Here is a 14,047-nt window from a genome sequence, read left to right on the forward strand (position 1 = left end):
GTTGTTATGCGAAACTAATCCTGTGTTGGCGGTTTCAATTCCATTGTGGCCGTTGAGGTCCACCTCCGATGAAGCTGCCCTATCAGTCCAAGCCACCCAATTGTTGCCTTAGACATCCATTTACTTTCTCAATACAATCTGTTTCCTATACTCGAGTAGTGTCTGGGGATTTTAAATGGTTTATTGTCCTCTCGTGTGATACGTTGAGCTTAGCTTGTCTACATGTGTAACTCTGTAAATCCGGCGTCGAAGTTGCCATCCCCCAGTATATCCTTTGTTGTTGTTGAAAAAGTCCCAATCTTCAGGTAGCACATGGACTTTAAATGTGCTACCAGTAAAACCACCAAGAGAAATGCTCCTCAGATTCTAATTCCTGCTGCAGATGCATATGCATACACATATGTGTGTATGTTCAAGATGTGCCCTGGAAGACTTCACTTAGGCATCTCGCCCTCACATTTGATACTATACTTAGTACTATCGACGGTGAATGTCGAGTCACCTGTATTTTGTCCAGACAATGGCAGTCAGTTCATGCCTTCCCTTCTGGGAAGGTTTTTTTTCTTTTCGTTGCACCTTCTGTCCAGTGCAAGAGGGTGGTGTCACGGGCAACGCCTCTCTCCCCCTCTTTCTTTTCTCTGCTCGTCTTCCTTTCTCCCTCCTCCTCTCTTCTTCTCCAACTTATCCATCCACTTCACTCTTCACGCTCGCTTTCAGCTATCGAGACTTTTTTTTCTTATCAGTACAGCTTTCTCTCTGAGCCTGTCAACTTCATTTCCCATTCTCTCCCAGCCTCGGTGTGCTTTCAAAGCTCCATTCGTTCGATATGGCTTCCAACTCGTCCTTCAAGCTTCTCATGTTCCTCGCTGTCTTGGTTCTCGCGGCCATGGTTCCTGCCTTGGGTAAGTATAGTACAGTTAAGGAGATTGCCAACAAAACACACTACTTACATTGATAGATGTCACAGAGAATCTTGGCAATATCTACGACGATGACCACCTGCTGGGCATTTTTACTTGTAAGTTCCCCATATTACACACAAAAGATGATGATATGTCTGATTATAGTGCACTCGCTAGTTGATGAACCTCGTACTTTGGTCCCCCGCGGTGGTAAGTATCCCGGCTCGTGTGCTAGTTCTGAGGCTGCCATTAGTTACAGGCAATTGCTAACTAAGTATTCTCCAGGATTCGCAACCATCACGGTTACAGACACTGTGTGTGCTCCTCCGCCCGTGGCCACCACTTCTCAAAGCACGGGTACCACTTCTGGAGCCCCGGGTGCTCCTCCGGCCCCTACTGTTACCACCCTTTCTGAGACTACTGTGGTGACTGGCACTGCTCCTACTGGCACTGGCCCTGCCGGCACTAACCCTACGGGTACGGGACCCACTGGTGCTGGTTCCACTGTAGCTGGCCCTGTTATCACCGCGACTGGAACGACTCTATCGACTGGAACTCAAAGCAGCCCTCCTACTGGAACTGTTTCCTCATCAGTCTCCACTAAGTCTTCTAGCGGGCCCAGCACTGCTCACCCAACTACCTCCCAATCTACAGAGCAAGCTGGTACCACCGCCACTGCCACTGCCAGCGGCGGTCAAACATCCACCGTTGCCCCGACTTCGAATGAAGCGGTTGTGCAGGGAAGAATGAGCAACGTTTGGCTGGTCCTGGCGATGACCTTTGTTGGCTTTCTGATGATCTGAGCGCCCGTTGACATTGTAGTGCTGGGTGCCTACTCATGACGTTGGTAACTTCATAGGGGTCTGGTGTTACAGAATTGATTGTGTTCAGCAGCTTATGGGATGACTGGTCATGGCTTTCCTTGTCGTATTGAGAGATCGCGTCATGATTGGTTTTCCGTTGTTACAAGCTTGCTACGGGGTGCATTAGTGACTACACTCCCTGCTCCCATTAATATTGAGACGATCCATGTTTGTTCACGGAGCGGCCAGGTTCCGCCTAATCTAAAGAAGACTCTTGAAATTCTCATATTACTTGCACTGTAATTGGTACTACTATGGGTATCTCCTAAGAAACAAAACTATACCGTCTGTAGTCGCGCCAGGGAGCTATGTAGCGGAACCAGCCGTCCTCCACCCACATCGATATTAACATGCACCAAAGCATCTCCGAGAATAACACTTGTGGAAGTGCTCTCAGCAAAGTCTGTACAGAGACACTGTTGATCCGTTTAAGTATCAGTTTCCCCGATCGCTTCAATCTCCTTCGCAAGAGCACAAATCCGGCATCCATCGCCAATTCGGTCCCGGAGAAGCCGGGCAGTGGTGACCTTGGGGCCAACCGTCCGGGATGTGGACATCGAGGGCTCGTCCAGTGTCGGTGTACGCGGTTGCCGGAACGACTTTGGAGTTTGTGTAGCTGAACGACTGTCCGGCGTGGTATCATCGGAGGGTCCAGATGCATGAATGTGGGAAAGATGGAAGATGTGTCCGCAGGCGAACCCAACAAGAATCTCTTTCTCTGCCATTACAATAACCATTAGCTTCAAGATCGAGGAAAGAAAACGGTGGAAAAAAGGAGCAAAAAGAACGACTACAAGTATAAAACGAAGATAACTCTTACCATTGGCATGGAAAGGAAGTTGACAACCTGCACATCTCCCGACTTGCGTCGGAGTATGTGCTGGTACGGAGGTCTTCTCAGTGCCGGCGTCACTCTTCACTTCGTCTTTCTCGGTTACTCCGGACAGCGTAGCTGCTGATGATGCTGGACGCTTTTCTTCTTCAATAACATTGAACTTGATGCCTCGTCGCTGACCTCGACGTAACGTGTCCATGCCCACTGCGACCTCGCTTTGGAGGACTTTGGCGGCGCCTTGGCTGATACTTGCCTGGAGATCGTGTTCTCGGATCAAGTGCGACAGGCCCTCGCGCAGACCTTCGATTTCTAGTCCGCTAGGGATCCGTCGGACGAGCTTGATTGGGTCGATGGCTGTACCAGCCTCCACGAGGAGACCGTGGATGAAACGTGGCTTGTCCATCGAGTAGTCGAGGAGGTCCTCCCAGAGGTCGGGTTCGCCTTGGGACTTGGCGAATGAGATGGCTTGTGATACATCCTTTAATTCGGAGAGGATGAGGTTCAGGGCTCGTTTTGTTTGACCCATCTTTGATAGGAGGTAGATGAGCTCGTGTGTAAAGCGACGGCCTTCGCATATGGTGACTGCCAAGTCGAATGTGTAAGCGGTGCTAGTTTGCAAAAACTCCATCAACAATGCACGGTCGTAGTTTGCGAAAAGCTCCACTGCTGTGTCGGCGAAAGTGTCAACTAGTGCTTTCCCTTCGTCGGCTGCCAATTTGCTCGCGGCGTCCCGGATGTGAGCGAAGTGGCCCCTTCGGGGTTTAGTAGCGCCATGTGGTAGAGACTCTCCTCGCCAAAGAGCCCGCAGATAGAAATAGAGGAATAAAAGCCGGTTCGCTGCTTTCAGCTGGTTGACAACGGTCTCTGGACGGACAATTCCTGTATATGCTTCGCTCACGAGGAGCTTGATAGGCTCTGCTGTGAGCTCCTCCAGCTCGGATTTGGGTGCCGATTTGAGCTGCTCCTTGGACACACGGATCATGATGAACGCTGGAATATCGTCGGAGACTGCATCCAGTAAACGATGCTCTCTTGTCAAAGCCATAGCCGTATCCGCATCTTGGAGTCGGACATAACAACGTAACGCTTCACCATAGTGACCACCGGCTAGATACAGCTTAGCAAGACTATTCATCAAGATGCGCCACTCATCCGAATCGGGTATGATAGATCCTGATCCAAGTTGCTCTTTAATGACCGATATGATTCCGGCAACATCAAATAGGTCGAACGGCCAGGAGTCTATAAGCTCACTAAACCTATGTCTGTCTTGAGTGGCATAATGGCCAAGGATGGTTTCATAGATTGCTGAAGATAGGGGTGGGTGCATATCGGTTGGAATGGCAGGTGATATTTCATCCAGCTTGTCGCGCTTGATGAAAGTCCAAGCCCAATGTTCCCAACGTGGCGCAGTATGAAGTGCTTTCACACAAACCTCAGCCGCCTCCTTCCAGTTATCCGCCTCAACTAACTGCTGTATCCATAGCTCACCAATACGGCGCTTTTCTTGCTCGGCAACAGAAATGATTCCTCGGCCGGTGGTTGTCGTGGAAGACCTATCATCAGCTAAGAATTCGCCAAGGGTAGTTGGAGCTCTTGCCAAAGGAGCAAACATGGCATCGCTCTGTTCACTTGCAGATCCGGCTGCCTCGGGATGCTCATCGATGAGCTTCCATGCTTCCTCGTATTTCTCGTGTGCATCCAGCCAAGACAGGCGATCTGCGAGATCTCTCTTCAGTGCAACAACACAATCATACGGACTATGTATGAAGATCTTGGTCCCCACATTCCCTGAGATATCTTGTATCTCTTTAGATAAGGGCTCCTCTACAGGTACCCGTCGGGAGGCATAAGTACTGGGTGCTCTACTAGAACCTTTGTCGCCGCTGCTAGTCGAACTGCGAATACTGGCACCCGAACTGAACAAGCGTGCAGGATACATCGTTGCATCCCAGATGCCACTCCCGAGAGCTTCCAATGTACCTTTCTGGGAAACGGATACAGTTGTCTTCCAGGGCGGTAAAACACACATATGATAGTCGGAAGAAGTAAGATTCTCATAGCGGCTGACTGAAAGGGTATCTGCACTGAGCTCTTCTTTGGTTTCAATATCAATTATCCGAAGCTCAGGCTCTAACCCTCTTGGCCGATGACGTCCTCTGGGATGGAGGACTCCATGTTTGGACCGTTCGTCCCCTGAAGCATCCCCTTCAGCTTCGATGTAGGCGAGAACTACCAAAAGGCTGGGAGTATATAATGAGATTCCAGATATAACACAGTCGGTCCGCAGTCTAAAGATCTGTTAAAAATCGGTCAAATCCAGGACTTCAGAGACTTACATTGTAGAGACCTCTACAGATCCAATCCTTTGGTCTCTGTTGTTCTTGCTCGGCCGGTCAGGATAAACTTCAATTACCCAGACCGTACCACCCCAGCCCACTACTAGCTTCTCTACCCTTTCTTTGGTGGGTGTAACGGTTGTGTGGTCGTGGAGAGATGTCTCGCCTTTGTGCTTCGGCGTCTCCTCGCTATCAAGCGCGGCGTCGTCAACCCATTCAGCGCGAGCCTTCCAAACACTAGACATCTCTTCCCATCCAGGACGGTTGGGGCGGTCAATGTGACTGATGCGTTTCCAGGCATATTCTGAGTCAGATGAATCTAAGTGAAGGTTTGATCGCATGATTTTGATTCCTTCTTCATTGACCCAGACGACGAATTTCCCAGACAATGACCATTTTATCGTGCTAATAGCTCCTTCGCCACTATGTAATATGGTATCCTTGCCGGTGTTGCTCCCAAGGCCAATAGAGCCAAGCCAGCTCGTAGCTGCAGCTGCAGCACCCCCCATCGTTGTCGAATTCGTACTTGCCCCCACTCGGCCACCAGTAGTAAGAATCAGGTCACCTGCCCGGCCACCGGATAAGAATGTTCTGTCACTTTTGTACTCTGGTGATAGTGCGACAGCTTGTACAGGCCGGCCAAAGTTGCGCAAGAGAACGTCTTTGGGATCCACAAGAGACGCAACACACACATTACCATCTATGGAAGACGTCGCTATATATATCGAGTTTGAGGGTGTAGAGGATAGCGCTGGGTGTGTGTTCGGCCTTGGCCTGCCCCGAAGGCTGGAAGCGCCGGACGATGGTCTGGAGTTGTGGTCCTGTGCTTCATGAAGCCTAATGCTGTCGGGTTTAATGTTCGGTAACGGTGGAGGGAATGGCGAGACCGATATAGAAGTGACGCTAGCAGAGTGTGCATGGTACACACGGAGAGATTGGAACAGAGGTAGTGACAACGCATGCTGTTGGATGTTAGTTGTGAAATGTGCCTGAGTTGGCAGCCGGGCAACATACAATATTACCGTTATGCGTTCCAATTATCTAGACAAATTCTCAGCTTCAGCTAGCATCATCATAATCACAGAAATCATACCAGCTTGTCTCCAGCAGCGAGGAAAGAGCTCGTTGCATCTCCGTTGCGGTACACCGCTCCCAAATGCTTCGTCAAGTACGCATATTTCAGGTGTGGCTCCTCTTCCTCCTCCTCGTCCTCTATTTCCTCTTCCTCTTCACTATTATCCTCATGCTCATTGTCATCTTGGCCCTCGTCCTCGTTGTGCTCGTGCTCGTGCTCATTTCCTGCCAATCGATCTGGGTGATTGGGGTGGGTACTGGACTTGTGAACGTTCTGTCCGGCCGATACCTCCAAGTCGGAGCCATCCTGACGGATATCATCCGTCGCCTCAGTCGCGCCAGGCGCGTCCATGGCGAGAGCCTTTACCGTACCTGATGGAGCTATGCTGGAGTGTCACCGATGCAAGAAAGCATGTCCGGGATGTTGGGGTATGTCGGGGGACCGGTTACTAAGCACCACCTCTAACTGATTTCAGGTTAGCTCCAGTTACATCACCGAGAGCCAGTTCTTTTACTTCCGCAGAACCGCCGCGGTCTCTCAAACTTAATTGACTTCAGTCAGATCTTCAACGGCCGACCGTGTTTGTCATGGCACTAGAATTCAATTAGGTATTGACATAACTATCTTAATTTCTACTTTGCCAAAGTTTTCGTTTCTTCCAATTGCGTAAATGTTCGCAAAACCCTTCGTTGGCTCCATTTGCAAAAGACCCGCAGTGACCAGGCTTGTGAAGCAGCCCCGGAGCCAATACCTTCATGCCACATCACCCTTCAGCCTCCCTCGACGCAAGGACTTCTTCTCTTCCAATGCGTACCTGACGCAGAAACAATCAAAAGCTGGAGATGTGAGCGAGGAGCCAGGGCAAGAATTCCAGAAGCAACGGAGAAGAGGAGGCAGATCGCCGGCAGCGCCAACCTCGTTACGGAGAGTTGCGGTTGAGGCACAAAGATCAAAAGATGGCATTCTCTCCAAAGCTATGCTCAAAGAGCAAGGGCTCTATCAAACAAAGGTTCTAATCAACGTGTCTCGATAGTACTCTCAATCGCTGATTTTTTGATTCATGAGCGACAGGTTGTGACGGCTTATGCGGTGGCCGAACAATTCAACATCCGCAAAGCGCGGGAAATTCTTCAAGAGAAAGGCTATGAGCCAGATCCATTTGATACCGGCCTTTACCCCCAGGTGGTTCATGTTCAGGTCCCTCTAGACTCCATTCGCCGCGTTAGCAACCCGGCCACCACGGATTTAGCTCCCAACGAAGTTGGCGATATTTTCGTTTTCCCCTCGGGTACCGTTGTGGCGTGGTCTCTCCCGGAAGGCTTCACGTCTTTCCTCGCAACTAGGACCTTACTACCTGCAGCCGAAAGACCTCATCTTGATAGCTTGGAGACGGAAGATCTCGAGTATGTGGAGGATCCGCAACGAGATAGCAGCAGCATAAAGGGCGATACCATTATCCTAGGCACCAAACCAAGCAACAATGAAACAAGCCCGCAGCTTGATCGACAGCCTGTGGATACGGTTTTAACAAAAGTGGCATTCTCCTCTGGGCTGGCTCGGAGCACAAAATTGGCAGTGTTGGAAACACTCCTGTCAAATTATTTCGAATCAACTAGATCAATACCTACACTATTGTCACAAGGCTCTCGCCTTCCATACACAAGAGACTTTATCCTTCGAAAGACAGGGCAGTTATTGAGCGTACGTGCCCAGTTGAATCTTTATTCAGAGCTCACGGACTCCTTACCGGACCTCTTCTGGGATAGCCGGCATGAACTTGGGTTGGAGGGATACTACGAACAGGTAGGAAGAGCGTTGGATGTCGGAATTCGCATCAAGCTCTTGAATGAAAAGATGGATTATGCGCAGGAGATAGCAAGCGTCCTCCGGGAGAGGCTAAGTGAGACACACGGACTGCGGCTTGAATGGATCATCATCCTCCTCATCGCAGTTGAAGTCAGCTTTGAGGTTCTGAGAATGTGGAAAGAGCGAGCCCATGAGCAAGAGTTACAGAAGGAAAAGGCTATAGATGCGGTGAAATCTTGATAGCCTGCAAATGTGTGTATATGTATATATATAAACGACCTAACCTTACATGATACCCCTCTCTTTTTTTTTGGATGATTTCGAACTCCATTCTATACATAAAAATCAACCTTGTCATGTGATGGGGTCAGTTTTAACCCGTACCAATATGTTGAGATATAGGCCCTTACATATCAATACCGGCGGAATAGAAATCCGCCGGACCTTTGCTATGTTTGACGGCTGGTACCGGGTATAAGAGAAAGGGAAGAAAACAAAATCCATTGAACGAGGGTGCCAGAAACCAGGAAAGCAGTCTGGTCATGAGATTGGTTATCAATAGTTGGGAACTTCTATAGCTTCTCCAGAATCTCCACAACTTAGCTCAGTTAAGGTTATCTAGCTTCATTAGCCTATCAGCTGACGGATCACATGTGGCGATCCAACTTAGTCATCGGTCATAGGATCACGGGGTACGACGTCTATCTCGAGCTATCTTATTTATGTCCTGTCATCTACTTCTCCTATTCATCTAATCGAGTAAACTGCAACAGATACTTGTTTTAGCTCACCACTCCAAGTCCTTGAGAGGAGCTAGAGCGCGAAATACGCCAACTTCCCTACTAGCAGTAGTATATTACCAGGATGCTACAAGGAATTCCAGGGCCACAGCAGGTGCTAACCGCCTTGACGGGGACCCTGGGACTTTCAAGTCTCCTTGGACCCGAAATTGAATCTTCACAGAGAATCTTTCAGCACTGCTCTAAGGCTGAACTGAGCTGCGCGACTCCGTATCATGGCCAGGACAAATGCTGCTTCAACTATCCCGGGGGCCAGTTCCTTCAATCGCAGTTTTGGGACGCCGACCCGGCCATTGGACCGGAGAATTCCTGGACTATCCATGGCTTATGGTGAGACTCTTACTAGGGGGATTGATGTGTGTAACTGGAACACTGATTCCTGGCTTTTTCCAGGCCAGATTACTGTAATGGAGGTTACCCTCAATTCTGTGATTCAAAAAGGCGGTATAGCAACATCTCCCTGATTCTGACTGACTCAGGTAGAGGGGACCTTCTGGATGAGATGCGAACTTTCTGGAAAGACTGGAAGGGCGACGACCCGAATCTGTGGGAGCATGAGTGGAACAAACATGGAACATGCATCAGTACCCTAGAGACTCACTGCTACGACATATACTACCCGCAACAGGAAGTGGTGGACTACTTTGATAAGACAGTGGAGCTCTTTCACGGATTGCCTACACACGAGGTTCGTGTGCCTGTAAAGCTTTGGATTCCGTATCGCACCTCCGCGACTAGATAACTAATTCTTACTAGATCCTTGCCGGTGCTGGGATTGTTCCTTCTTACACAGAGACCTACTCCCTAAGCGAGATCCACGACGCTCTAGTGAAGGCCCATGGGGCCGAAGTGGTGGTTAGATGCCGCCACCACAACCTGAACGAGGCTTGCTATTTCTTCAATGTCGCCGGGCCTTTGCAAACGGGGAAATTCATCCCTGCCAACCCAGGTTTGCTACCCTAGTCTCATTCCAATTACCTAGAAAGGTATACGATGTCTAACCGCCCACACTAGATGGTCAAACATCCAACTGCCCTTCCAAGGGTATCCGGTATCAGCCAAAGACACCTCGAAAAGATGAACCAACCAAAACACGAGGACCCTCGGAGCCAACAAGTACCGGTACACCGAACTCGAAAAGAGGGAACCTGATCGTCACAACACAAGGCCAACAAAGAGGCTGTATAATCAGCCGCGGAACCTGGTTCACAGCAGGGACCTGTGCAACGTTCCGAATTGAAAAGGCTTCTGGTTTGTCTTCTACATCTCGTTGTACACGTAAGCAAAGTACAATTCCCTGAAAATGCGCTAACGAGATACACATCGTAGACGAGACATTCACATTGCAGTCCAGTAAGGGCAAGTGTTCTTTTGAAAAAGACACGTTCAGCTGCGGTCCTCGGATCAGGAACCCAGTTGAGTTCAGTGTAAGTGTTTTGATCTGCCATACTTCTTTTCCAACTCAATTCTCACATTTCTTCTAGTTCCAGGATGGCAAGCTCTCTTACCGGGGAAATACGACCTTCTTCGCGGACAAGGCACCTAAAGGCCCTACAAAGAGCAAAATCTATGCGTCGGAAGAGGAACACCCGATTGAGCTGACGATATCATGGAGAGGAAGTCATTAACGGCTCCTGTTTCCGTGTTTTTGCCCTGCATTGCATGATGTGACCGGGTATTATTTGTGTTATACTACTTAGGCATGGTTTATAGAACCCTATAGATTGATTACTGAAACATAGACGTTTCCAGACTCACTATAACCGAAATGCTCTTTACATGTAAATCTCTTTTGTTTTGTTTTGTTTTGTTTTATTCAGTGGATCTATTGCAGGCCTAAAGTACAGGTGGGAATGGCCACCAAGAAAGACGATGTACCCAACAGAGAAAGTTCATACCCATTTAGTACAGTCTCGAGTCTTCAAAAGCAAATCACATGAACGTCATATAAACTCGTGAATAAAAGGAACGAAGGAATATAAGGCGTGAAGCATAACAAAGGAAAGGATGACCTGCAGAACTCCGTAAAAATTGTCAAAAGTCTTTCCCACAAGTCCCAGAAGTTGTCGTACATCGCTGAGCAAGTCACATAAAAGCAAAATGAAAATAAAGCCACATTGAGATGAAAAAGAAAGATCGAAATGCCCGAAAAGTTCTGTCACAGATGTCGTTGGTAGTGGAAGTTGATCGTTGAAAAGTTTTGATGAGTCGTAAATTGTACATAGTTTCGTCGCGCCATTTTTTAAAGTTCGTTTGTCATATACATGGTTTCCAGTCGTCTATATCTCAGTCATGAAATTTGCTCACATTCACCATTATTCGAGTGTCGTTGCGTCGTCAGTCTCCATCAGTCTTTTCATGTCTATAAAATCTCCTTTGAGAGTGCTTCACTCCAAGAAGAATTCCCTTGTCATAACGTCCGATGGTTGTTCGTCCATCTGGAACTGGAAAGCAAAGAAATCGTCACTCATTGAGGGACCGTTAGAGAAACCTTTGCTTTGAAACAAATCCATGCCGTTGTCAAAAGCGGGACCGTTCACGTAATCAGGGAATGCCGCCATGTCAGGGTCGGTTAAGCCAGGGAACTCGTGCTTGCTGAAGCTTGTAGATGGATCTTGGTTGATGAAGATGTCTAGGTCTGAGCCATTTGATGATTCGGTCAAAGTGGGCACGGTGTGTGGAGAAGATAGGGCATGAGTTGTTGAGTTTGTAGCGTTTGTGTAGGGGCAGGCTTCAGGGTCCGAAATTAAAGGTAGACCGGATTCTTCAATGATCCTTTCCAGAGGTCGTTTAGATGGAGACAATGGTGGCATTTCATCCTCAGTGCTGGGTGTAATCGATCGCTGGCTGTGGGCAGGTGATGGTCTGTTTCTTATGCTACCGCCAGGAGAGGCGGGAGGTGTGAAAGTCAGGACCTCAGGGGGCAATGAATAATTAACATTGCTGAACATTGGCATTTCTCCCACCGGACTAGAACCCTGCAGGCTCATGTTTTCGAAGACTTCCGAGGGCGGCGAATTGTGCGAAGTGTCTGATCCAGAAGAGTCAAATGACGACTTTTCGGCGATTTTCTGGCGCGTCCTGGAGGATTTCTCTTGTCTTTCATCCATTTCAGGCCGGTGCTTTCTCGGACGACCGCGTTTGGTGGTCTTGCGCACGATACCCTTGTAGCCGCCAATACACATGCCGCGTTGCCGATGCCGAGTCAAGGCATCATGTCGGGCGAACACATTACCACAGAGGCATTCATATGGTTTGTCACCGGTATGTATCTTGGCGTGGCGCTTAAGGTCGTGTCCGCGGACGAAGCATTTATCGCAGTGATCACACTTGTACTGGCGATCTCCAAGATGTGTTTGGACATGGGACTTGATGTTCTCTTTCCTTCCGAACCGGCGTTCGCAACCGGGGTGTAGGCATACCCATTTTCCATCTTCTGGGTCAGGGCCATGAATGTATGACGCTATCTCGTCAATGGTGACACCAGTTTCTTTAATAGAGGCATGGACCCGGGCGTCAAGATTAAGGCTGTCAATAGATGCTACCCTTGGAGAAAGCTTGGGTTTGGCCGAGCTCGGGGGCGCACTTGGGGTCTTCTTTGGAGTCATACGGCTAGGTGTTGCAGGGTAAATAGGAATCTTCTGCGCCTTACCACTGTCTGCAAGGTGCGGCATGGAGACAAGGTCTGGTGACGAATTGAAAGGGGATGTTGCTGACGACGACGATGTTGAAGAGTGGCTAGATGAAAAACTTTCAGACTTTGACATTTCAAAACTGGAACCCTGCTGGCAGTTAAACACATCGAAACTATCCACCTCGAAGGATGCTGTATTTGGGGGAGAGGGCATATCAATCTTTTGCTGGGAGAAGGTCGTCCCAGCCACTCCTTGAAGAGACTTAGCACGTTGCATGTACGACGGCTGGGCTGAAACGGGAACAGACAATCTCTGCTCCTTGGTGGGGGTTGGCTGCATGTCGCCACCATACTGCACAAGATCCACTGTTTTCTTGAATGGTGTTGTCGCAGGGGTAATGGGAAGGTAGTCTTTAAGTTTCATCAGTGGGGCTTGTCTCCTGTAAGTAATATCAGGGCACTTACGTGCAGGTTTCGGCGTATGTGGTCTTTGCGCGGGACTGACATCCGACTGCACTGATAGTCGTCTCATATCTGCAGGGATTGCGTTGGTCTGGTGCGGAAGTCCCGTTGGGAGGTTGTCGTGTGGGTAGAAATCCCAAGCGCCATTCTCCATGAGCTGTGCTTGCTGCAACTGCTGTTGCTGAATCAGATTGAGATGGAGGTTCATCGGCCGACTCTCCAGCGCCGGGGTCTCGGCCTTGGCGAAGGCTGGGCTCATGTATCCCATACTTGGTTGGGTTTGCAATTCTTCAGGACTGAAAGTCTGGCACTCAGGCATCATGGGCATGGGTGTCGGTTGCGCCGAACGAGCATAGTGTTGCTGTTGCATTACCAGGGGACCTGTTGCGTTAGTATTTAGAAGGTTACCATCTTGCACGGTCTGCGATCGTTGCATGTGTAGAGACCTCTGGTCTAGGCTCTGGCCGCGACGGTGAGCATGGTATCGGTGCATTGCCTGGGCAGGAAGACTGGGGACTTTGGCGGCATCAAGAGCGGAAGGTGTTGAAATCTGCCGCCGATGTTGTCGATGTCGTTCCTGTAGATTGCGATGTGGGTTCGATAACATGGTGGGCAAAGTCTATACGCCACTCGTCACAAATCGGTGGCGGGCAATTGACAGATCTAATTCTATATGTAAGTACTCCGGAAAGCTTTGCGCATGTTGCATAAAACCATACCTCACGCAGCGCTAGTCGTACGATAGATGGTATCAAACCGACCTGTCCACTGTGTCAGTCGGTGAACTCTTCAACGAAGAAGACGGATAAGGGAAAGAAAGGGTTAGAAGGAGAGGAAGCTCAGATGGAAAAAGAACTAAGTCGCTCTTCCGACTAGATCTGAAACTAATGCGACAACGGGATTGAAGCTTGTGTGAAGCTTCCCTGCGCGATTTCTGGACCTCTGGTTCTGAGAGAAGAGGACCAAGGGCAATATGAAGTATTTAGAGGTGGGAACCAGGGAAAGGTGGATGGAGAAGCTGAAGCTATCCCGATCTATCGTCCACGGTTCCGATCAACAATGGCGCAGTTGGCCCAGCAACGCACCCGGGTTGAGGCGTCAGGGAAACCAGCGCCCTTGGCATGGGGCCGCCCATTTGCGCTGCTTAGTGGATCGCCGGCGCTGCGCCTTGGTTCGAGCACGGAGAATATCGAACAAAAAAGTGGCCCGAACGCGATTAAGGCTTGCGATCCGGCAGGTTAGTTACTCCTGTAAGGAGCTCGTTTCTGGTTCCCCCTCGCGGTCCAGACAAACACCCTATATTAATTATCGATGTCGCCTCCTCTGCTTGA

At 49.4% G+C, this 14,047-nt stretch overlaps 5 protein-coding genes across 5 annotated transcripts; 3 read left to right on the top strand and 2 right to left on the bottom strand.

The window, feature by feature from the left end:
• Positions 1 to 826: 826 nt before the first annotated feature.
• On the top strand, positions 827 to 1,705 carry F9C07_2100188 (uncharacterized protein; the record flags this gene model as incomplete). Its single annotated transcript, XM_041289935.1, has 4 exons — positions 827 to 902; positions 959 to 1,018; positions 1,068 to 1,112; positions 1,188 to 1,705. The coding sequence occupies 4 exons, from the start codon at positions 827 to 829 to the stop codon at positions 1,703 to 1,705; spliced, it is 699 nt and encodes a 232-aa protein (XP_041143092.1).
• A 488-nt stretch (positions 1,706 to 2,193) lies between these two features.
• On the bottom strand, positions 2,194 to 6,365 carry F9C07_2518 (putative vacuolar assembly protein; the record flags this gene model as incomplete). Its single annotated transcript, XM_071510964.1, has 4 exons — positions 2,194 to 4,891; positions 4,940 to 5,901; positions 5,954 to 5,980; positions 6,033 to 6,365. The coding sequence occupies 4 exons, from the start codon at positions 6,363 to 6,365 to the stop codon at positions 2,194 to 2,196; spliced, it is 4,020 nt and encodes a 1,339-aa protein (XP_071363906.1).
• A 319-nt stretch (positions 6,366 to 6,684) lies between these two features.
• On the top strand, positions 6,685 to 8,060 carry F9C07_2517 (YagE family protein; the record flags this gene model as incomplete). Its single annotated transcript, XM_041289936.1, has 2 exons — positions 6,685 to 7,023; positions 7,086 to 8,060. 2 exons carry the CDS (start codon positions 6,685 to 6,687, stop codon positions 8,058 to 8,060), a joined length of 1,314 nt encoding a protein of 437 aa, XP_041143094.1.
• A 624-nt stretch (positions 8,061 to 8,684) lies between these two features.
• Positions 8,685 to 10,248, top strand: F9C07_2516 (putative ribonuclease T2 family; the record flags this gene model as incomplete). Its single annotated transcript, XM_041289937.2, has 6 exons — positions 8,685 to 8,950; positions 9,014 to 9,308; positions 9,377 to 9,569; positions 9,635 to 9,898; positions 9,950 to 10,047; positions 10,105 to 10,248. The coding sequence occupies 6 exons, from the start codon at positions 8,685 to 8,687 to the stop codon at positions 10,246 to 10,248; spliced, it is 1,260 nt and encodes a 419-aa protein (XP_041143095.2).
• Positions 10,249 to 11,007: 759 nt separating this feature from the next.
• F9C07_2515 (C2H2 transcription factor Swi5) lies at positions 11,008 to 13,323 on the bottom strand (the record flags this gene model as incomplete). The annotated part of the gene is made up of 1 exon (XM_041284826.1): positions 11,008 to 13,323. One exon carries the CDS (start codon positions 13,321 to 13,323, stop codon positions 11,008 to 11,010), a length of 2,316 nt encoding a protein of 771 aa, XP_041143096.1.
• Between the last annotated feature and the right edge of the window lie 724 nt (positions 13,324 to 14,047).

Source organism: Aspergillus flavus, chromosome 2 (genome assembly GCF_009017415.1).
Source record: "Aspergillus flavus chromosome 2, complete sequence".
Taxonomy (NCBI): domain Eukaryota; kingdom Fungi; phylum Ascomycota; class Eurotiomycetes; order Eurotiales; family Aspergillaceae; genus Aspergillus; species Aspergillus flavus.